Raw genomic sequence first — 21,657 nt, 5'->3', positions numbered from 1 at the left:
TTTATCATTTTTACTCCGTCACGACGTTTACTTTTTTTCCAATTATTTTCATTCATTTTTACTTGGAAATGTTGTTACAAACACGCAAAAACCAAAATAATAAACCAAACCAAAGAAATGTACTTGAATTCTCTTGATTTTACATAATTTTCTTTTTCGGCCGATTTGAGTTGCGGACCCCTTGGACGTAATTTCTAAGTGAAAAAGAGGTCGCCCATTTGTTCTTCGCCGATCCTCAGCCAACGAAAATAACATACAAGATAAACTTCTCTGCATATCGCTACCACAAATGAAAACGTTCGAGGTTCTTATGCTGTCGCGATAAAAATTAAAGCCATAAAAGAAGCAAGGCATTTCAAACGACGTCTCAATTGAAAGACAGACAGAATTACCGATCTATACTAGACACGCAGTGGATCAGCCAAACCAAAAGACCGCACTTTCAGCCGGAATAGGGAAATCATTCGAAAGGAAAGAAGAAATAATACTCAAATATCACAAATTACTTTCCAACGGGATCTACTTGGACACGAGAGTGGTGGTCTCTTTTAACAATTCGCTGATGGACTAATAAATGTAGTTGCGGAGAATAGCTAATAAACATGTCCCGAATTGACATAGATGGTCGCCTCGGGTCACCTTTAAACTCAATCTATCCTGCATGCAATCGCGCAATACTACTAAATGTGTCTTGATTTGGTTCCTACCTGGTGTAGTGTCACCTGTTCCATCCCTGCATCGGCAAACAGCTGGAACAAGAATTTTCCAAGCATTTTCTCCATCCAGTTCTCAGCCAAATGTTGCATCGCCGAGAAAACCTGTGTCCATCGACGAAATAAAGAATAAATAGTACATTCGATGGTCTGCCATAAATCTGACTTGAAATCAGTCGGGAAAATGGGAATACAAAGGGTCAAAAACAAAAGAATCGTTCACTAAAGCATCAGAGTCGCAAAACAACGAGGAATAATAGTTAACAGACACATCTCGAGTGTAGCTTATTTCAACGGTTTGGCAGTTCCATTTAAACGAATGTGAGTGTATTATCTGGGTGAAACCAAAGATAAACTCACTATGGGTTCTAAAGTTGAAGTCAGCACGACAGCAGGAATCCCACCACACTCTATGAAGGTATTAAACGGACATGTTGTTACAACACCGACGCAACTATTCACCAGCATCTTTAACCTAAATATTTGTAACTCATGGAATTCGACGACTTGCCATCTTTTTCAAGAAGACCCTTTTGAAAATGGATGCTCAGATGTTTGAATGAGGACTCGATGGACGAACCGGATCTGTGCCGCAAACAGACCCAGGAAAATGTTGATCCCAAAGCGGTTCTAGGATTTTTTTAGGAAAAAAAAAGGGGGGGCAAATGACCCACGCGTCTGTTTTCCGCACGGGTAATTAATTAACTCATCTCTACCACGTAGATTCATCCCCACCACCACCACCCTTTCGTTTATCATTGGTTTGCCGGCAGAAAATTGCGTGTAACAACTAACTGGTTTCTTTCACTAGTTACTGCTCGAAAAAACTAACGACAGGAGGTGTGGCAGTAGTCGACATAAATCGGTCGGTTACAGGCGCACGCTTCTAGTCTTCGACAATCGGAACTATTTTTTTCGCATTTGTTTGTCAACACTTGAAAATGGTTAGCAAAAACCGTATCCAATTTTTAGGTAAAATTCCGTTTTCAATTAAAATGTTGCCATAGTCAAGTCAATTTTTAAATACAAGCGATCTTATAAGTAGTGGGGATCGGGAACAAATGTTGGCACTTCTTAATAGAAGAAGAGCCAACAGTTATTGTTTCAATTGATAATGAATAAATCCTATGAGATAATAAATCAAATAAAAAACCTGCCAATATCCACAATACGGTTATTATGATTGTTCAGATAGGAATCATTCGACGCGTCGCAGACGTGAAATTCAAAAAGCAAATAGTCTGAAAAATGTAATTACCCGGACTCTATGAAACGTCAAGCTGCGCGTCCAGCACGGGTTCCACGGCCACCACTTCAGTCGGAAGTTGCGATTCCAGTAGAACGAAAGTACCCACTTTCGTGACTGCGCTCTGGTTGAACTTGTGGACAGGCTGAATGGTTCCCTGGGATGAAAAAATGATTTCTAGAAATAAAAGTGTCACATTAAGGTTTTAGACGATTCACACAATAGAGAAGCATAGCGTCAAGAAATTCAAAGTCATTTAAAAAGAAAAAGGGCTTCCAATATGTTTACGGTGGTCGTTGCTCATATTGTCCATTTCATTCGATTCGTGTTGAAATTATTTGAGAAAACTTTACTGACATTTATTGAAATCAAACATTTCAAACAAAAAGAAAGAATATTCACCTGTGGCTGCTCTATTGGCGTGAATGAAGGGTCTTCAAGTTCCGGCTATCAGAGGATAATAATGAGCTATTCCATACACAGCCCTTATTTAAGTACAGGACGAAATCCACACGACATCCTCTCTTGCAGCATTGAAGGTCATTTTCCAATGATCTAGTGGCCGATCATAATGTCGATGTTAATGCGTCCGTTTGACCCTGTTTTAAAAAAGAATTGAAAAACTGAATGAGAAACTATTAATCTGAGCTGTTGGTAACCGCGGAAGTGGTTGGTGCAGCTGTTGTCCTGGCGGAGGTGGGCGGTACTAACTTCCTCGGTTCTGGTTGTTGTTGTTCGGTTGTTGATGTCGAATTCAAGGTGCTGCTGGACTTTGTGCTGATTGTCGCCGAGATGGCCGACGTGGTCCCGGCAGATGTTGTTGTGCCGTTCTGCTGCTCAGAGTTGGCTTGCGGTTGTTGTCGTTTATGTGTTCGGCGGCTTTGTCGTGGCAGGGTTAAGTGGACGACGTTCTAAAAGGAGGTACTGCTGGAGGGTTTGACGGTTGTCTTCAAGGTGAAGGGCTTGGTGTGCGTTGTCTTGGATGTTGTTGTGGTAGTTGGTTTAACAGTTCTCTTGGCTGTCGTAGGGTTAACGATGTTGTTGTCGTCGTCACAGTTGTTGGATTCTTGCTCGTTTGGGCCTCCTGTTTCGTGCATCATGAAATATTAATGACCACATTATTTAGAATTACAAATAAGAGACATGAAAGAGATTTCAAATAAAAGGAGACATGTCAAACAACTTACCAAGGCGTTGGCCAGGAAGATGCTTTTTCTGTAACGATATTATTAAAGAAGCGCAGATTTTTCTGTCGATTCAAATGAAACCGGACAATTCACCTGAATCTCACCACCAGTTTTGGGATGCACATCATCGTGACGCGTAGTGAAATTCCTACCATTTATTCCCAGAAAAGTTCTGATTGCCGTACGGGAGTTGCAGTTTGTGTGTTCAAAGCGGGTGGATGCGACGATTGTAGGTACAACACCCCATGTAACAACTGCCTGCCTGGGACGGTGTGCACGCAACTGCAGGGCCTTTGTAATGCCGCTGAACAGAAGCAGTTGTTGCAGATGTTTCGACAAGGACGTTGAACGTTTTTTCCATCTGTTTGTTTTTGGAGCTGGACGGTTTCGGAAATTATTACTGGAAATTCAAATCAGGTCCGTTGAGTAACGCCGTCCTATCGCCTTCTCTCTACAATTTCAAATAGTGAAATAAATTTTAATAAACTTACACACAATTCATGTACGCCACTGTCACTAAATTTGGACAACCGATTTATGTACTTGATGTTCAACTGTTTAAGGTTGTTTTACTAATATTTGTGATAACTTCTACCTACAAATGCTAGTTTAACTTAAATAAACTGTTTGCATTGAAACTGTATATAGGGAACAAAGATTAAATCACCATTGACTGACTAGCGGGGAAGAGAGAAAATGCTGTTCAACAAAGTTGGAAACTCGAAAGTGGAAATAATCAATCCAGTATTTCCTGTTGTTTCGACTTTCGAGTGTGGCCCTCAAACTTTTTCTTCGTCTAGACGAAACAAAACAGAATAAGCAAAGTATAATTGACTGGTAAGGAGGTTCATCTCACTTACTGAAATCAGATATTTTGAATTTACAATTCCATGGTGATCCAGGGACAGAGATTCAAACGACAATTAATTCTAACATAATGAACCTTTTGATATTCATTTTTCTCAAGGTTTACTTTACGAATAACATGTTTTAAGTTTTAACGCAGTGTTCGCCGACAGTCCAATCCATTTTGATGTACAAGATTAGTCTGCTCTTGTTCCTTGTTGCCAGATTTCAAACAAATTTGTCGAGATTTTATTTTTCAGATCGAATTTATTTTCCTAGCTCGTTTTCAGGCTTGAGCAACATACACTTTGACTGAAAAATATCTTACTAATAGTAATTAAATTTCGCTTTTAAGATAGCTTAATTTCCATTTTCCATGCGCACCATAATTATTTGCCATTGCAGCGAAGATCGCCCGCCACTTTTTGATTACTGCATTGGTGATTTCTGCAGGGACTGTATTTCTGAATCTCAAAAGAAATGCAGTTCCGTCTTAAACTTGAAAAACAAAAGAATTTCTCTCCATTAGCTCCCACTCAAATAGACAGGACGTTCGATTCTGACAGAAACCTGCTTGCTCTTGCCAGCAACTCTAATAACACGAAGATCAACAGAAAATGTTATTAATGATTCCATGTATAATATACTCGTGATTTCTCGTTATCTTTTGATCAAATGCTGATGAGACAATGGTTTCGATTTCGGTCCGAAATCAACGTGCGAATCGAAATCCCACGTATACGTCAATCGTTACGTCGTTAATAGTCATTTCACCGACTACTCATGGGCAGCAGATCCTGCACGAAACTGGACGTCGTCAACTCTTGTTTCAGGCGTCTCTATTGACGCAACAACGGCAAAGAAGGAAATGCAACTTATAAATGACAAGGTTAATTGACACAATTGATCTTTTGGGGAGTAAATCAATTTATTTGTTTGCCAATTGTTGATAATAATAGTTGAAATTCATTTGAAATCACTGCGCTGTGTGTTGATAAAATACAGCGAGTTAAAGAAAAGTAAAAAAAAAATTTTTAATCGGCTATTTTATCTTTGTTTTTGTTGTTTTTCTTTCTTGTAATAGTGAGCCGAGATGTGGTTGCGTCTATACCTGCTCAAGAAGAAAGACAATGGAAACGTCGTTTAAAGTTAAAACTGTTCAAATTTTGATATACTGTGAGATGCCATACCGTTACACAGCAGTGTAAGTTGCCTGCCAATTATATGTTGCGTTGTTGGGTTTCGTACTGCGACTGGAAATAAACTGCAAAAGCATCACGTTGGATGTTGTGGTGACTACGTCAGGAATTGTACTTCCGGTTACACTGTCCAAATAAGTCGTGATTCTGTCGTTACCCTGAAAAGTCAAACAAAAAGTTATGCGATCATTCCACCGAATATGGCGAAAATAAAATGATAAATCTCAATAGAAACATCAAGTTCAGTACAAATGAGCTTTGTATTGAAATGATGAAAACCTTACTTACTTTAATGGAACCTTTGCCAGTCTCCAAATTGAAGGTGGTGAATGTCAATTGGATTCGCTTTCCTGCTGGCACGATAATGATGACTTTACAAATCCTGCTCTTGCTCCCGTAGTCGCCCGGGAAGTCGGGAGACTGGACAACACCAGTGCCCGCTGACGTCACGTTGTTGCACATATTCCCGCAGGCTTGGCGTCCGCAAATGAAATCGACACACGCGTAGATTCACGTGACATATGTAGAGAAAATAGAAATTTCGTTCCTTGTTAGACATTTTTACCGTTTACAATTTGGATTTCAAATTGTTTTAACGAATGAATGGATTTTACCTGAATCAGTGGCAGAACAAGAATTTCCTTCGCTCTGTCAAAGTAAGAAAATGCGGAAACGTAAGAAACAAGAAAAATATCGCAAGGAATTGTTGAGATGAAAAATGGAATTTTACCGTCACTGAAAAAGTCGCCTGCCAATTGTATACGGCGCTGGTGGGTTTACTACTGGCGGAACATTGAAAGCCAATGGACATCATGTTAGTTGTTGTTGAGGGCACTGCAGGAATTGTGTTTCCGGTTGCCCCAAAGAATAGAGACGTTAGATCACCGGTAATCTGAAAATTTCAAATCAAATTTGGATCACTAAATCGAACGCTGAAATTCGATAATTCCTTACACCAACATAGCCGACGTTAGTCTCCAAATTGAAGGTGGTAAAGTTCAATTGGATCATCCAACCTGCTGGCGCGGTTATGACGATTTTGCAAACCCTGGAATCATTCCCGTAGTCGCCTGGGAAGTCGGGAGACTGGACAACACCTCCACCAGACGTCAGATTGGTGCACATAGTTCCGCAAGCTTCGCTCCCGCCAATGGATTTGTCGGGCAGATTTGTAGTTCATTTAAACGAGAGAAAATTTCGATTCATTCGGTTATTTCAACATCAAGTTTGTTAGGGCAATCGATTCAAGTTCATTACCTGCTGGATCAGAAACGGAGCAATTGAAAAGAATCGGCAAAGGAGTTGTTGTTGTTGCCATGGTGGTTGTAGTTGTGGCAGTAGTTGTAGTTGTAGTTGGTGCTGTCGTCGTCGATGGGTTTACGGTTGTCGGTTTGGCCGTCGTCGTGGCAATTTGACTGGGCCAGGTTCTTCTCGCTATCAACTTGGTTGGGGTTTTCTGGGAATTGCAGATTTCGCCAAGGGCCTCCTGTTTTGTACATCGGCGTGCGCCAGAGGTTAGAAATTGAAACTAAAACGGAGAAATGTGAAACAACTTACCCCAGTAGCGGCGACGGCCAGGCAGACGACAGCTAAAAGGAAGAAAATAGGAAAGGACTTCATTTTCGACAGGCGATTCGAAGGGTTATGAGTCCAACGACGAAATGGGTCGTCATTTATGCGCCTGCCGCCAGTTTTCCTATCCAAAACGACAGACTACACCCAAAAACATGATGAGGTCTGCATTGTGCATCTGCGTTTCTCTGTTGCTGGCCGGCCAGGATAAGCCCCGTGCTGATTCTCTATTCACTTTGTCGTCCAACAGGGAAAATAATCCACAAGTGTGCCGCTCTCGCAGTTGTTTTTCTTCTATACAAATCGGCTTTAAATTGTTGGTGAAAAAATGACGCACGCGTCTGTTTTCCGCTCGGCTAATTAATGAGGTCGTCGTAGCGTAGATTCACCACCCCACCACCACCCTCTCGTTAGCCATTGCTTAGTCATGTCAGTAAGTTGCGTGTGGCAACTAACTGTTTGCGTTTAAGTTACTACTCGAATAAAACGAATGACAACTGCGAGAGTAGTCGACACAAATCGGTCGGCGGCTACAGGAGCGCACTTCTATTCTTCTACTACAATCGAATCATTTTGTCGCATTGATTTCTCAACACACATTCGAAAATGGCAAGTCGAAATCTGTTTCCTTTTTGGGTAAAATTCTGTGTTCAATTGAAATTTATAATATAAAGTTTAGTTCATTTTTTAAAAACTATGATGCGACCTTACCGCATTTGAATTTATAATGGTAAATTTTGGCTCTTCTCTCTTCATAATAATTAATGAATCAAATCAAATATATACCTGGCGAAGATATTCACGATAACCTAATTTAGGATTGCTCGGCTTTAGAACGGACTCGACGCAACACAGACGTGAAATTTTTAAAAGCGAATAGACGAAAAATGTAATGTACCTATATTCCAAAATCGTTCAGGGTCCAGCACGGGTTATTCCACGGCCACCACCTTAGTCGGAAGTTGCCATTCCACCTGTACGATATTGAGTCTGACTGCGCTCTGGTTAAACTTGGCAGCTCTTGTTATAATTGCCGTAGTCGCCGGGGAAGTTGGGAGACTGGACAACACCTCCCGTTAATGTCACACAAGTGCACAAATTTCCCAAAAATTTCACCTTCACACCCGCAAATGATTTGTAGGAACGGTCAGTTAAACAATCCAAATTTCGATTCACTTGGACATTTTGAGCATCCAAGACATTGTCAGCCTGTCAGGTGATCTACTCTCTTAGAAAAATGTTCACACTGGACTATGAACATATATTTTCGTCACGAAATCGAAAATATATTTCATGAAATCGTGTACAAATTTTTCACAATTTTTGAATATAAGTCTTCGTAAAAATTGCAAGTGAAGTTTTATTTCACATTTGATGAAGTGTGAACATATATTTCACACTAAAGGAGCGTTTTTATATGGGATGGACGAAACACTTTGTCTATGTTGGCGCAATCTCTTCCCACTCTTCCCACCCTGCGCAATCCCACCACGAAAAATTAAAAAAAATGAAGGGCGTCTCTTTCTTTTCTTCTTTCTTCTTATATTTCTTTATCTTTCTTTCTTTTCCTTATGCTATATATTCCATTATTTCTATATGCCCGCTGCCGTCAGTAAGCCTTTGTAATCAAAAGAGGCAAAGTCAAATGTTAACAAAGAAATAAACCCGAAAACAACCCTCATATTGCTACAGCGTTTGAAAATCGCTTGAAAGCAAGATGTTCAAATTCGTTATTTCAAAGGTATGCATCGCGAAGCTGTCAAATGTTAGCACTACATATATTTCCCTACCTTATTTGTAAAAATTATCTTCCCCTACCCGTCGGCAGTATAGCTCCAAGACCTTGAAAACACCCCTTTGTCTACATTGAATTTCCCCCGAATTTCATTCCAGTAAAATCTTGTCACACACAGTTGAGCTTCATTCTTATAGTTTTCCACATTTCAAAAATGGTATTGTGTCGTGTTTCTTATTTGATGACTCGTAAAAAGAGTTTGTGCGAGTGTTCGTCTATGGATGACATATGCTTGATCAAGGTATGTAACACATTCTTAAATTTATTTACTGCCAGTAATATTGTTGAATTCTATCGATAGCTTCGTCGAAGTGTCTCGTCGATAAAGTTCTGTTGATTTTGGAGACGGCTGATGGATTTGAAGTTGAAGACGAACTCTCTTTCAGTGTCTATGTGAGTAACACTGAGGAACCTTCTTTCTTTGTAAAAAAAAAAAATGTGATATAACAGAGCCGCATCCAACACCAAGTGTCGAAAATTCTCCGTCGGATGGAGCCAAGGAGAAGGTTATACAACATTTATGAATAACGATTAATGTCATTCGGTATTTTCTGATTTGTATTTCATTGGCTGTTCCTTTCATATTTTTAGGGCCTATTTGACGACTTGAGAAAAATAATCGAAACGTCAGGAAGGCCCTCAACGGGAAGAACGGGAGTTGCAACATATTCAATTTTTTCCGGTTGGTTTCATTTCAGCTTAGTTGTCCATGTCTCTTAAATAATTATTTCTAATTTTGTTTAAAGGAGGACACAAATTTGAATTCTGCCATTGTAGCCGATGCATCCCGCGGGATGAAACAACCAGGACTGATTATACTTGGAGTGGACCAATTCTACCTTAAATTAGATGAGCATGCAGTCAAACTTGGAGTTGGTTGCGTGTCAGAGGCCATGGGATATGTTTTGGGGGCTTATTTTGTGTTTAATTGCTCATATCCGCCTCTGTGGCACATGGTTTTTTGTTTTTTTGGAAGAAGTTGTAAATATTCCTAAAGAACTTAGGAGCGTAATATCTTCAATCACCATTAGAAATTTCGTGTCAAAACTTTCCAAAGTATCTAATTAGTTAGCAATGTATTAAGTTGGAACTGGGAAAATACAATGTCTTTGAGTAAATTCATTTTTTATCGTTTTTTAATTAAACCTTATGCAATAGTACTACAAACAATTGAATCAATGAATATAGCATGTTACTGTCTACTATTCTATCAGAATATGTTTATGAATTCTAATATTAATATTGCATATATTGTTATATCATTATCTTGATAACATAACAATGCAGTATCGGTAACAGTTTTGTTATTTAAAACTTTTCTTTCCGATGACCTTGAATTGTTCATCGTGAAAACCTTGAATTGTTCCTGTAGACGACCTTGAATTATTCCGAAAAACTTAATCCAGGTCCTTAACCTTGGATCCAAGGTTTTTGCATCTTAGAAACAAATGCTTGACGAAATGAATATTATTGTTCACACTGCTGCAGTCTTAAATGAACTTTATTTTTCACTCCTGAAACGATAAAATATTTTCACGAAATTTGCGAACATATATGTTCCGATGCCATTTTACGAACATATATGTTCGCTAAAACGCGAACATTTTTCTTAGAGAGTAGTGGCTGATGCAAATGTCGATGTTGTCTCCGTTTTACCTTGTTTTAAAAAAAGAATTGAGAAATTGAATGAGAAACTCAATTTAAAGTTCAAGATATTCTGAGCTGTGCTAACTGTGGATGAAGTCGGTGCAGTTGATGTTGACGTCTGTTCTTTGCTAGTCATGGTGGAGACTCTTGTTGTTGTTGATTGTGTAGAAGGTAAGGCAATGATTGTTCTAGGTACTGATGTCGACGTAGTTCTTGTCGTTATCAAAGCCTTGGTTGTTGCGGATGAGCTCAATAAGGTGTTGCTGGATTTCGGGCTGGTTTTCGACGGGATACCCGTCGTGGTCCCAGCTTGGTCCCAGCAGTTGTTTTCTTCGTTGTTGCTGTTGGTTTAGTGGTTGGTTCAATAAACTCTTCGATGGCTTTATTGATGTTGTGGTGCTCGGACTGGAAGTTGTCTTGATAGTTGTTGTCCTTATTATGATATTAGTCCTACTAAAGGCTGTTATAGTGACTAATAAATGTTATTTAATGCTCGTTAAAAAGTGTTCATGTGACAAAGGGTTCCAATTGCGTCAAGTGAATCGAAACCCCACATGTGACTCGAAAAATTTACAGATGAGCAGCAGATCCCGCGCGATCACAAAACAACAAGTCAACTTATAATGTCTCTGACGTCCTCGGAACTGCCTAATTACACAACTGCAAAAGATATTATAAAGGTTGCACTACAAACAACAACATCATCCGATTACGTTCTTGAATCACAAAATTCTATTTTGGAATGGTTGATGAACTCAATGACATTTATTTTAAGGAGCCAATAATATTATATTCGTTGTAGTTGCTCATATCCGTTATGGTAGATGTAGGCCTAGGCCTAGGCCTGTCGTATCTTCCTGCTCAAAAATAAAGAAAATGAAATAACGGCGACTAAAGCAAAAATTCCATTAATTGGTGTGAAGCCCATCATACCGTAATAGCAGTGTAAGTCGCCCGCCAATTATATATTGAGGTGCTGACGCTGAATGCATTACTGACATGGGCCGAAAAAAATAGGTACACGATGTTGGATGTTGTGGTGACTACTACAGGAGTTAAACTTCCGGTTGCACCAGACAAATAAAGCGAGCCTGAGTCGGCAACCTGAGAATTCCAACAACAAGTTGTGTGATAAAGCTAATATAAAGTACAGTAATAATGGACTTTGCATTGAAATGATAAAATACCCATCGATTGGAATCAATGCAATACTTACATCAATAGAACCGTAGTTGCTGTCCAAATTGAAGGTGGTAAATTCCAACCGGATTTTCTTTCCTGCTGGCACGACAATAGAGACATCGCAACTCCTGGCATCTTTGCCGTAGTCGCCGGGGAAGTTGGGAGACTGGACAACACCGCTGCCCGCTGACGTCACATTGGCGCACATAGTTCCACAAGCTTGATGGTGTCCGCAATTAAATCCACAGACGCGTTGATTCACATGAATAAATAGACAAAATAAAATTTCGTTCTTTAGATAATTTCTACCGTTTGGCTACAAAATTCGATTTGAAATGATTTGATCGAAATTTACCGGAATCAAGAACATAGCAAGAACTTCCTTGGCTCTATAATAGAGATTAGAAAATGGAAGCGTTTGAAAGAAGAAAAATACGACAGGAATTGTTGATGAAAAATGAAATTTTACCGTCACAGAAAAAGTTGCCTGCCAATTGTTGACGGCGCTGGTGGGTTTACTACTGGAATACGAATCAAAGAGGATGTACATTTCGCCGGATGTTGCGGGGACTACGCAGGAATTTGGTTTCCTGTTGTTGGAGGCAATAACAGATATTGACCATTGGGAACCTGAAAATGTCAAACCACATTTGGATCACTGTGTGGAACACTGAGACTGAACTTTGATGCATTGCTTACATACACCTGATGTTTACCAAATTAGAATTATTACTACGTCGATTAATGAAACACAGTAATGGACTGGGCACCAATTCAATAATTAAAATGACGATTTCATGCTTACCTGAACATTGGCTTTGCCGATCTCCACATTGAAGGTGGTGAATTTCAATTGGATCATCCATCCTGCTGGTGCGGTTATGGTGACAGTGCAAAACCTGCTCTGATTCCCGTAGTCGCCGGGGAAGTTGCGAGACTGGACAACACCAGAAGTCGTTGAAGTCACGTCGCCGCACATATTGCCACAGGCTTCACGCCCGCAAGTGATTTGCATATAGACGCGCAAGATTCATGTTTCAATTAAAAAAAAGTGTCCAATTCCGACTCATCCTTTCTTGTAACACCAAGTTTATGCGACAATCAAAATGGGTGCGTTACCTGGATCAGAAACGTAACAATTGAAAAGAACCGGCGTTGGCATCGTTGTTGATGTTTGGGGAGTTGTCCATAGCGTCGACGATGTGGCCGTGACGGTCGTCGTTTCTGATGAACTAGCGGCCGATGAAAATGCCGATGTTGTTGTGTCCGCTTGACCCTGTTGAGAAAAAGGAATTCAGAAAATGAAACTCAATTTAACTTTGAATGTATTCTGAGCTGTTGGTAACCGTGGAAGTGGTTGGCGCAGTCGATGTTGTTGTCTGCTCTGCGCTTGTCGTTGATTTTGCCCAAGTTGTGGGGAAAGTTGTTGTTTCTGTCGTCGCGACTGGTGTTGTTGTGGAGGTTGTCTGCTCTTTGATGCTGATCGTGGTTGCCGTTGGGCGTGTTGTTTCGGTTCCCGTTGTTGTCTGTGTTGTTGTTGGGTTAACAGAGAACGTTGTTGGTGGAGATGCGGTTGTTGTCTCCGTTTGTGTTTGTGATGTTGTTGTGGGGGTTGTTTGCTCTGGGCTGGTAGTTGTTGAGTCATTTTGTAATGACGTTGACGTAAAAGGTTTGGTGGTTGTGGTGGTTGGTACTGGCGTTGATGTAGTTCTGGTTGATGTCTTGGCAGTTGTCGTTGGTGTTGTTGATGGAACGGCAGTCGAGGTTGTTGTGGATGTTGTTGGCTGGCTGGTGGTCGTCTCTGGGACTTTGGTTGTTGTTGTCGCTGCGCTTATCGGCACTATCGTGTAATTCGCCTGCCAACCGGCGGGCCTCAACTTGAGCGGTAGACCGGCATTATTTTTATCCGTATTGAAAACGACTGCCATTTGGTTATTCGTTACAGTAGTAAACGGAGCAGGGGGGAGGGAATAACCGGTGAGAGAATCCGCTAGAATCGTCCCGTTCGGAACCATTCCGTCATAAATCTATAAGAGATGACGACATAATGTCACGCTTCAACAAATGCAGGTCCTAAATTATAGGAAAAATAGTCTGAAAATGAATCAACTTGCAGTGACAAAGTCATTATTGTTGTCCACGATGAATTTGCTGAATGTCAGTTTGATTTTACTGCCCGGCGAGGCGTTGATCGTGTAGAGGCAGTTGATGTACAAGGTCCTGAGAGACTGGATAGTCCCACTGGTTGGCGTCAGCGACGTACAAGTCCCGTAAGCTGCGCCCCAATCGAAATGGAAGAAAGTGAACTTGCTGTTACAAGACATGATTGATTATTCACGACAAATGATTTTACGTGATTCAGATATTGCGGTGAGAGCTACCGCAGTGCAGGTAGCGGTAGGTGGGGCGGTTGTCGTGGTCGGCTGCTGCGTGGTTGATTTGAATGTGGTAGAACGAGTAGAACTTGGCTTTGTCGTCGATCTTGCTGCTGTTGTCGTCATCTTGCTGGACGGAGTCGTCGCGGTGGTTTTCTTTGCTGTTGTTGTTTTCCTTTTTGGTTTGAGAGTTGTCGTTGTGACAGGCTTTAAAGTGGTTGTCGTTCTCACAGTGGACGACGTGGTTGTTGTCTTCTTAGTAGGGGGTCCAGGGGGTTTGGGGTGTCCAGGGGCTTTTGGGGGTCCAGGGGGTGGGGCCAACTGTTTTGCGCAAAGACAGGCCAATTATCAAAGTAGAAAGAGAAATTTAGTCAAAACAACTTACCCCAGTAGCGGCGACAGCCAGGCAGACGACAGCCAAAAGGGCGACAATAGGAAGGAACTTCATTTTCTTTCTATTTCTAGACGATTGTGAGGGTTATGAATCCAACGACGAATGGATCATCTTTTATACTGTACGCCCGCTGGATCCAGTTTTTCTCTATCGATATTGAAGTGGGACCAAAAAGGGAGGGACGTTAGAAACAGTTGGGATCTGCGTGCCACGTTCATAGGAATTGGCAACCTAAATGGTGACACGTAGCCGAAAACAAAAACAACCCTTCTTCTTCTGATTAGCTAAGATAAGGGAATCCACAAGGACACCTATCATCAGGTCTGCATAGAGCATCTGTGTTCCAATTTATGCTGGCCAAGATTGGACCTTTGCTGATTCACACTGTCCTTGGTCATAAACAAAAAAGTATAGAACTCACTATGTCTGGGGTGCCCAGGATCGAATTCGTCCTCGTTTAAAGACATCTAGCCCAATTGAAAACGGATGCAGATGTTTGAATGACGACACTCAATAAACGAACCGGATCCAAAACAGACCAGCCCGGATCCGCGTTGGCAAAAAGAAGAAAAACGAGGCCACAGCCGTTGTCGCAGTTTTCGTTTGGCTTAAAACCTGCTGCTTCTACATTGTTTTCTATGGAAACCAAAACAAGTGGGAATGACGCACACGGCTGTGTTCCGCACGGGTAATTAATGAACTCATCTCCTCATCGCAACTGCATACCCCCCTTTCCACCGACACCACCCTCCCTCCCGTCTACCATTGGTTTGCCAACACGTTGCGTGTGTGCGAGTGACTGGTTGCCTTTAACTGACTGCTCAAAGAGAAAACAACAATATGAGGTATGACAGTAGTCGACCAAAATCGGTCGGCTACAGGCGCAGACTTTCAGGCAATCATTTCGTTGCAGTTATTTGTCAACGCTTGGAAATGGTTAGTCAAAATCTGTTGTCTTTAATTCTGAAATTCTGTTTTCGGTTAAATTTAATTCTGATCATTCGTTGATTAGAAGATTGGCTGACATGCTGGGATAGAAATAAAATAGAAAAACAGGCGCAGGTGGTTGGTGCGCCTGGGTGATTAATTAACACAACAGAGCATCGAACGTGTAGGACTTTTCACGCCACCCGCGTACAAATCCTCCCCCTCACCACCCACTTTCAAAAGTCCTGCTAGCTCAATGCTGGGCAAAACTATAAGGTGGCGTTGCACTTAGTTTTAAATTATTCGACAGGCAACGACAGACGGTTGGACAATATTCGTCAACCATTCGACAGTTTACAGCAGTCGCAAGCGGAGCTATATTTCTATGCTGTCAAGTAAGTAATGGAGTTGCATTTAATAGTAGAGCATTTGAAAAATAGACGGGAAAGTCTTTTGATGCTTCCATATTTTGAACCAAAAGGTAACTTATAGATTAGTACACAGTGGCGGTATCCTACTTTCATGTAACTGCTACTCGGTGACAGCCTACTAACCAATTGATTGAAACTACTTCTCAATTCTTCTACCTTTACTTACTCGCCTTACTAATTAAACTAAACCACTTTAAATTCTTTCCTGCTTTTACTACCCACCCCTTACTTAAAAAGTTTTGACCACTTCATTTACGGCATTGGTATTCCTACTGATATTATTCGGCACCACTAACCGACCATTTCGATTTTATTTAACTTGGAAAGAAGACTTGATTTATTCGGGAATTGAACCCGGACCTTTGGCGTGGCAGTCTAGTGCCTTACAGGCACGCCACATTGATATATACGAAAACTACTATCCTAACGAATACTACTTATTCCTTGTAAGTTGTAACCTACTAGTCTAAGGTACTGAATTGTTCACACTACTTATAACAAAAGTACTAAATTTTTGTAAACTACTAGCTATAACCTACATTGCTTTTATTATTGATTACTTTTTAAAATCAAACTACTAACCCTACCTGAACATACTGAATTTTTCAGACTACTAACTAAATCTTTATAAACTGCTGGACCAACCTACTGAACAGAACTATGCCTACTAACAGTTTCACTAGGAATAACGTAAAAAGTAGGCAAATGAATGGTTAGTAGGGAATTTGTACTTAAGCAAGTACAGTAAAATACTGAATTGCGTTTCAGTAGCATATTCGACCCTTTTGAAGGGTACTGAAATTGTTAGGGGTGTGTAGGTACTGGAAATCGTTAAAATAAGCAGTTTAACGCGGCTGTGTACAGACACGACTTGATTCAAATTATTTAAGCTATTAATAGAAAAAATGTGGCCTCTTCTTTTTGGCGGGCGAATCAAACCAAATGTGAGATATTCATCACCTTTTGATGGCTCGGCTACTAGAAATTGAGAAATAACTTTACCCACATTTTAAAACGACCACCACCTGTGGCGACGGAATCTGCGATCCTTCGGTTGAAATCAATTCAAAACCTACACGAAGGCTGGCAGCTTAAAAAACGTCATTCGAGACCGACGTCACGCCACATGTCCGTAACTGGTCGGTATTTCAGCTCTTGTCTTTTTCATTGCATTGCGTGTTGAAAGCTTATTTCTATTCTAATGTTGTCCGGCATGGGATAATAAACGACAGCTAATACGTAGTCCCAATTCACCCTGGTTAATACACAAAGCCCTTCCAATATTCCTTGGTGTCATTTTTGTAAAAGAAAACACATTTGTAAAAACAAATCTCAAATAAATTACTTCAATATGTGGACAGTTGGTCCAGTGCTCCAAGAATCAGGGAAGACGTACTTATCGGAATAGTTGCAGCGCCTGTATCTTCCGCCGACGTCAAGTGGCAGGTCATCAGGGAAAAGCGTTTGGGCCATAAGTTGTCATTTCCATTCATCTGTGCTCGAATCGGATCGGGAGCCTTTGGCCGCTTCTGGTCACACTGTTTCGTCACTTTAGCCGTCCCATCGTCATTTCACCAAAAACTAATTGGGAGAAAAATATTGAAATGATTAACAAAACCAAATCGATTAAGAGATTAAGAACATTAGAGAATCTTTTAATTCGGCCAAGAAAGGAAACGGTACAGTCCCTGCGGTGCACATTTGCTCTAGCATTCGCCTTCGTTTAAATCTTTCCCAGTTGCAAACGGATGCAAAAATTTGGATGAGGACTCGATGAACGAACCGGATCAGGCCACCACCCCATCGGCATCAGCCACCCAACGCCCGGATCAGCATCAGCAAATAGTCGATACGAAAGCCGTTAATTCTCAGAGTTCTATCTTGAAACTTACTTTTATTGTTCATGAAAAAAATAAAAAAAAAATAAGTGGGAATGACGCACGCGTTTGCTGTTTTCCGCTTGGATGATTAATCAACTCATTTCAGTGAAGACTAACCCCACTCCCACCCTTTCGTTTACCATTTCGATTGCAAGGAACTAGTTGCCTTTAACTTAATACTGCTCGAGAAAACAAACGACAGGTTCTCATTTTGCGCATTCGTCATTGATAAACTCTTGAAAATGGTAAAAGTAGGCCTACATCTTTTCCCTTTTTAGTGAAATTTTGTTTTCAATTGAAATGCATCGAAAGTTCAGTCGACCTTTCTTTTCTTTTTTTTTATCTTAAGGGGAATTTTTAAAAGCGAATTAGACGAAAACAACGATGTACCCAAGTTGTGAAACGTCAAACTGCGCATCCGGCACGGGTTCCACGGTCTTGTCGACAGTTCAAATTCGTCCATCCCGTTTATGGACGAATATATCATACATGCGTATATGTACTATTAATTTAAAAGACCAACACGGAATACCAACCCACTACTCTTTTTTGATTTAATTTCTATACCTGGTGTAGTGTCACCAGTTCCATCCTTGCATCGGCAAACAGCTAGCCACCAACCGCTAGCCAAAGCACATTTTCTCCATCCAGTTTTCATCCAGTGCCGCATCATCGATGAAACCTGTTGATCGACGAAATAAAGAAAACTTGGCACATGATATTCGATTCCCTGCTATATAAAAATATAACTTGAAATCAGTCGGAAAGTTGGGAATACAGATAGACATAACCTAATGGATTGAATGGGTAAAAAACAACCAAAGGAATCGTTCAATCTGAGGCTCAGAATCGCACAATTAGGAGAAATAAAAAAACAGACCCATCTCGAACGGAACGACGACAAACTCCTGTCCATCTACTTCGCGCAAATATTAGCCAACAAAACTCCAAATGAATTCCAATCAATTAAACTCACCTTGGGAAGCAGCAACTGTACGCATTCGTGACTCACTTCGGAGATGCGTCCACTCCCGTCGACGGGGGTAGAGCCGAACTCCCACTATTTTAGTGAAATGGAGAATTAGTCACAGCAAAACCCCATCACAAACAATTACATTTCACCATTTTCTCCTCTTCCTTCAATAGAAATGACCACAACACAATCAGAACATTTGCATCACCGGATCAATTCAACAGAAATATTTCACAGATTTGATAATAGCTAGAAACATTGGCACAACTGAATCCGTGTCACAGCAGTGTAAGTTGCCTGCCAATTATATACTTTGGTGTTGAGTTTGGTACTGCCATAGGGAGTTAACTCAACGTACACCGTGTTGGATGTTGTGGTGACTACCGCAGGAATTGTGTTTCCGGTTACACCGTACAAATAAGTGGACTTGATATCTTTGTCCTGAAAAGTTGAACACGTTATAATGTGATCACTCCACCGAATAGGGTGAAATGACATGAGCAAAACTAATACAAAGTCCAGTCTAATTAAAATGGACTTTGTATTGAGATGTTGAAATATAACATTCGATTTGAATCGATGCATTACTTACGGAAACAAAGGCTACATCAGTCTCCAAATTGAAGGTGGTGGATGTCAACTGGATTCTCTTTCCTGCCGGCACGACAATGATGACTGGGCATTTCTGGTACTCATTTCCGTAGTCTCCGGGAAAGTTGCGAGCCTGGACGACACCTCCCCATGCTGACTTAAGATTGGTGCAAGTTCCGCACGCTTCGCTCCCGACGACTACCGCAATGCATTTGTAGAGACGGTCACATTCGTGATTTAATCGAAAGGAAAGAAATTTCAATTATTTATTTTAGACATCATTACCGCAAACCAAGCGTTCCATTCTTTGTGGGAATATTTTGTCATGTTCAATGTGACCCATTTCCTTCATCAGCCGCGAGAGAGACTGGGCGTTGCAATCTCGAAACCACTTGTCGTTCATTTCCGCTCTGATCTCCATAACCCGTAGGGCATCACAGGCACAGAGCAGCACTTCCTCTGCTGTGAGGCGTTTCAGCTTGACGCCACGGAAATTCCCCCTTGAATGTTTCTAAATAAATGTCTGAGGCACTGCTCGTGTTCACCAGCCGAGAGCTAAGGCATAACTCTAGTGCGCTGTAGACGTTGGCGAGTGAAACAAAGCTGATTTCCTGACCCGAAATATAGAAATTGAATCGTTGCTTAAGTGGGGCTGCTGTAATCCCAGCATTAAATTGACAATGTGTGACACTTATTCAACAAGACAGGCGCTAATGCTTGGAGTTTTGTTTCCTTTTTGGGCCATTCACATCGTTCAATGTGATGCTGAACAATTGCGAATACTCCCCAAAGTAGAAAAAGACGAGCAAATCAATGAAGAAGGAACAACCTTAACACTCACTTGCATCGTCCAAAATTTCAGAAGAACTTTGGATGATTCAATCGATCAAAAATGGACACTTCCACGATCTGAGGTGATACAAATCACCTCGATAAACTATTTTTAAAATTTTGAATGTTGTCACTCGTTACCGTGTTTCTCTAGACGGAAGCGCAATGGGAAGGGGAATCAATTGAAGGAACTCGACAAACACTAGCAAATCGACTGAACATAACAACTTTCAAAAATACAACGCACCGGATTTTGACGATGACTTTAATTGATTTAAAAGTCAAAGACACGGGCTATTACAGATGCGAAGGAACGATTCCTTTGTACGGTCGAAAACGATTCGTTTATGTCTCCAGTGGGTTATTTGATTATTAGCGTTTATTATAAACTTGTAGATAGCATTACAATATCAAATTTGTTTTTCTTTGTTTTTCGCATTCAGGTACCGAAAAACTTATTTTTATAACAAATGGAAATTACTATGCTAATTCCATGTCAGAAAAAGAAATAAAAAACGACAATAGTCGCACCATCTCTTTCGTGACAACTCATCCGAACGTCAGCATTTCACTTTTCAAGGATGGAACAAAACGGGATACGTACCTCGAGGTATTTTGAAATCATAACATAAAAGAGAAAACACGCAAGACACGACAATATGAGACACGAATAAACTTTTCAAATGGTCTCGCTTACAAGGTTTGGAATTCCTCAAACAAAAATTCGAGATGGTCGTTTGATCCTAGAAATGGATTGACGTTGCAGAATCCAACCGTTTTCGACTCGGCATTTTATTATGTTTTCGCCCATTTGCTCTTTGTTAACGGAAAACCCGTTAACATAACACTTTCCGACCGTTACGGACAAATAACGAAACAGTTAATACGCAGAATCTTCCCAGTGGATCGGATCGACGTTATCGACGAGATCGAATTTCATTTAGTTGTAAAAGGCAATCAGAATTGTGACATTACCCTCGTATAAAACTTGTCAAAATTGAATGCGATTATGCAACTAGGAATCGATCTGGAGAGAGTGGGAGCACCTGATGATCCAGTGGAAGGATCCAACGTCACTTTAATCTGCACTTCTTACTCAGCATCCTCAGTTCTCATAATATACCCTTCGTTAATAATATCCTCAGCCATCGAGATAATAGATCCACCGACATGGTTCTATTACGCAAATCGGAATGAGACATGGCACAGGTTTTCAAAAGATTTTTTAAAGGAACCAAACGCAGGCATTTTAACACTATAAACTAATATATTTAATATAACAAAAGTGACGTTGATTTTTACATTGCTTCTATTTGCAAATCTCACCTATCGTCGCAGATATTCGAAACAAAATTGAAAAGACGTCAGACTATTTTTACAGGAGAAAATTGCATTTCATCAAAGTAACTCTAAATACTCCATACACCAAATTCAAATGCTCGAATGGCGCTGACAATTCGACAGTCAAAGAAATTTCTTTCACTATTAAAGGTGCACATTTGATAAATTAAAATAATAAAAGATGCCAAGTACTATGCAAATCAGTTTCATGTTTGATTAACAATACTAACTAATTTCTTTTGATTTAATAGAATTAGACAACGACCCATTGTCTAATTCAATTATCCTGGAAAAAGGAGTCGGCCAAAATTTGATCTGCAACCGACTGTCGCAACATGTGCCCATTCATTGGCTCAAGGTGAAATCTTATCTCATTATTCTTCTCAACGGTATTTTCCGATTGTCAATTCTATTAGTATTCCAACATCCAGGATGGCATGGCATACTCCGACTCCGTCTATAACAACGAAACCGCGTCTATTGTGCAACTGCAAGGAAAAGAAACGGAGAAGGGAACCTACGAATGT

The 21,657-nt window shown here is 40.6% G+C and overlaps 3 protein-coding genes and 2 long non-coding RNA genes across 6 annotated transcripts in view; 3 read left to right on the top strand and 2 right to left on the bottom strand.

Moving 5' to 3' along the window:
* Nucleotides 1–21,657, bottom strand: part of LOC124344997 (verrucotoxin subunit beta-like) — a 493,626-nt gene that overhangs the window by 301,858 nt on the left and 170,111 nt on the right. The window lies entirely within an intron of this gene.
* The window catches only part of LOC124345827 (CUB and sushi domain-containing protein 1-like), a 217,933-nt gene that overhangs the window by 180,705 nt on the left and 15,571 nt on the right, over nucleotides 1–21,657 (bottom strand). The window contains exons 7-13 of one of the 2 annotated variants that reach the window (XM_046798333.1): nucleotides 6,749–6,780; nucleotides 6,449–6,677; nucleotides 6,146–6,327; nucleotides 5,922–6,083; nucleotides 5,806–5,839; nucleotides 5,480–5,664; nucleotides 5,170–5,349 (exon numbers count right to left, since the gene is read on the bottom strand). In XM_046798333.1, coding sequence (XP_046654289.1) covers nucleotides 5,185–5,349; nucleotides 5,480–5,664; nucleotides 5,806–5,839; nucleotides 5,922–6,083; nucleotides 6,146–6,327; nucleotides 6,449–6,677; nucleotides 6,749–6,780 — 989 coding nt within the window. In that variant the 3' untranslated portion in view covers nucleotides 5,170–5,184. Of the gene's footprint in view, nucleotides 1–3,270; nucleotides 3,280–5,169; nucleotides 5,350–5,479; nucleotides 5,665–5,805; nucleotides 5,840–5,921; nucleotides 6,084–6,143; nucleotides 6,328–6,448; nucleotides 6,678–6,748; nucleotides 6,781–21,657 lie in introns of those variants that run through there. The other variant, XM_046798332.1, reaches the window with a different exon arrangement.
* On the top strand, nucleotides 9,156–9,680 carry LOC124351007. The gene is made up of 2 exons (XR_006921319.1): nucleotides 9,156–9,240; nucleotides 9,305–9,680. It is a non-coding gene; the product is annotated as an uncharacterized LOC124351007 (long non-coding RNA).
* LOC124348732 lies at nucleotides 19,642–20,789 on the top strand. Its single transcript, XM_046799008.1, has 4 exons — nucleotides 19,642–19,872; nucleotides 19,944–20,145; nucleotides 20,233–20,399; nucleotides 20,490–20,789. Exons 1-4 carry the CDS (start codon nucleotides 19,672–19,674, stop codon nucleotides 20,772–20,774), a joined length of 855 nt encoding a protein of 284 aa, XP_046654964.1. The 5' UTR covers nucleotides 19,642–19,671; the 3' UTR covers nucleotides 20,775–20,789.
* LOC124350800 overlaps nucleotides 21,174–21,657 on the top strand; it is a 43,928-nt gene continuing 43,444 nt past the window's right edge. The window contains exons 1-2 of the long non-coding RNA XR_006921115.1: nucleotides 21,174–21,280; nucleotides 21,382–21,488. This is a non-coding gene — a long non-coding RNA (uncharacterized LOC124350800). The remainder of the gene's footprint in view (nucleotides 21,281–21,381; nucleotides 21,489–21,657) is intronic.

Source organism: Daphnia pulicaria, chromosome 1 (assembly GCF_021234035.1).
Source record: "Daphnia pulicaria isolate SC F1-1A chromosome 1, SC_F0-13Bv2, whole genome shotgun sequence".
Classification (NCBI taxonomy): Eukaryota; Metazoa; Arthropoda; class Branchiopoda; order Diplostraca; family Daphniidae; genus Daphnia; species Daphnia pulicaria.
The sequence above is the reverse complement of the archived record's forward strand: the minus strand, read 5'-3'. Positions and strand labels throughout refer to the sequence as shown.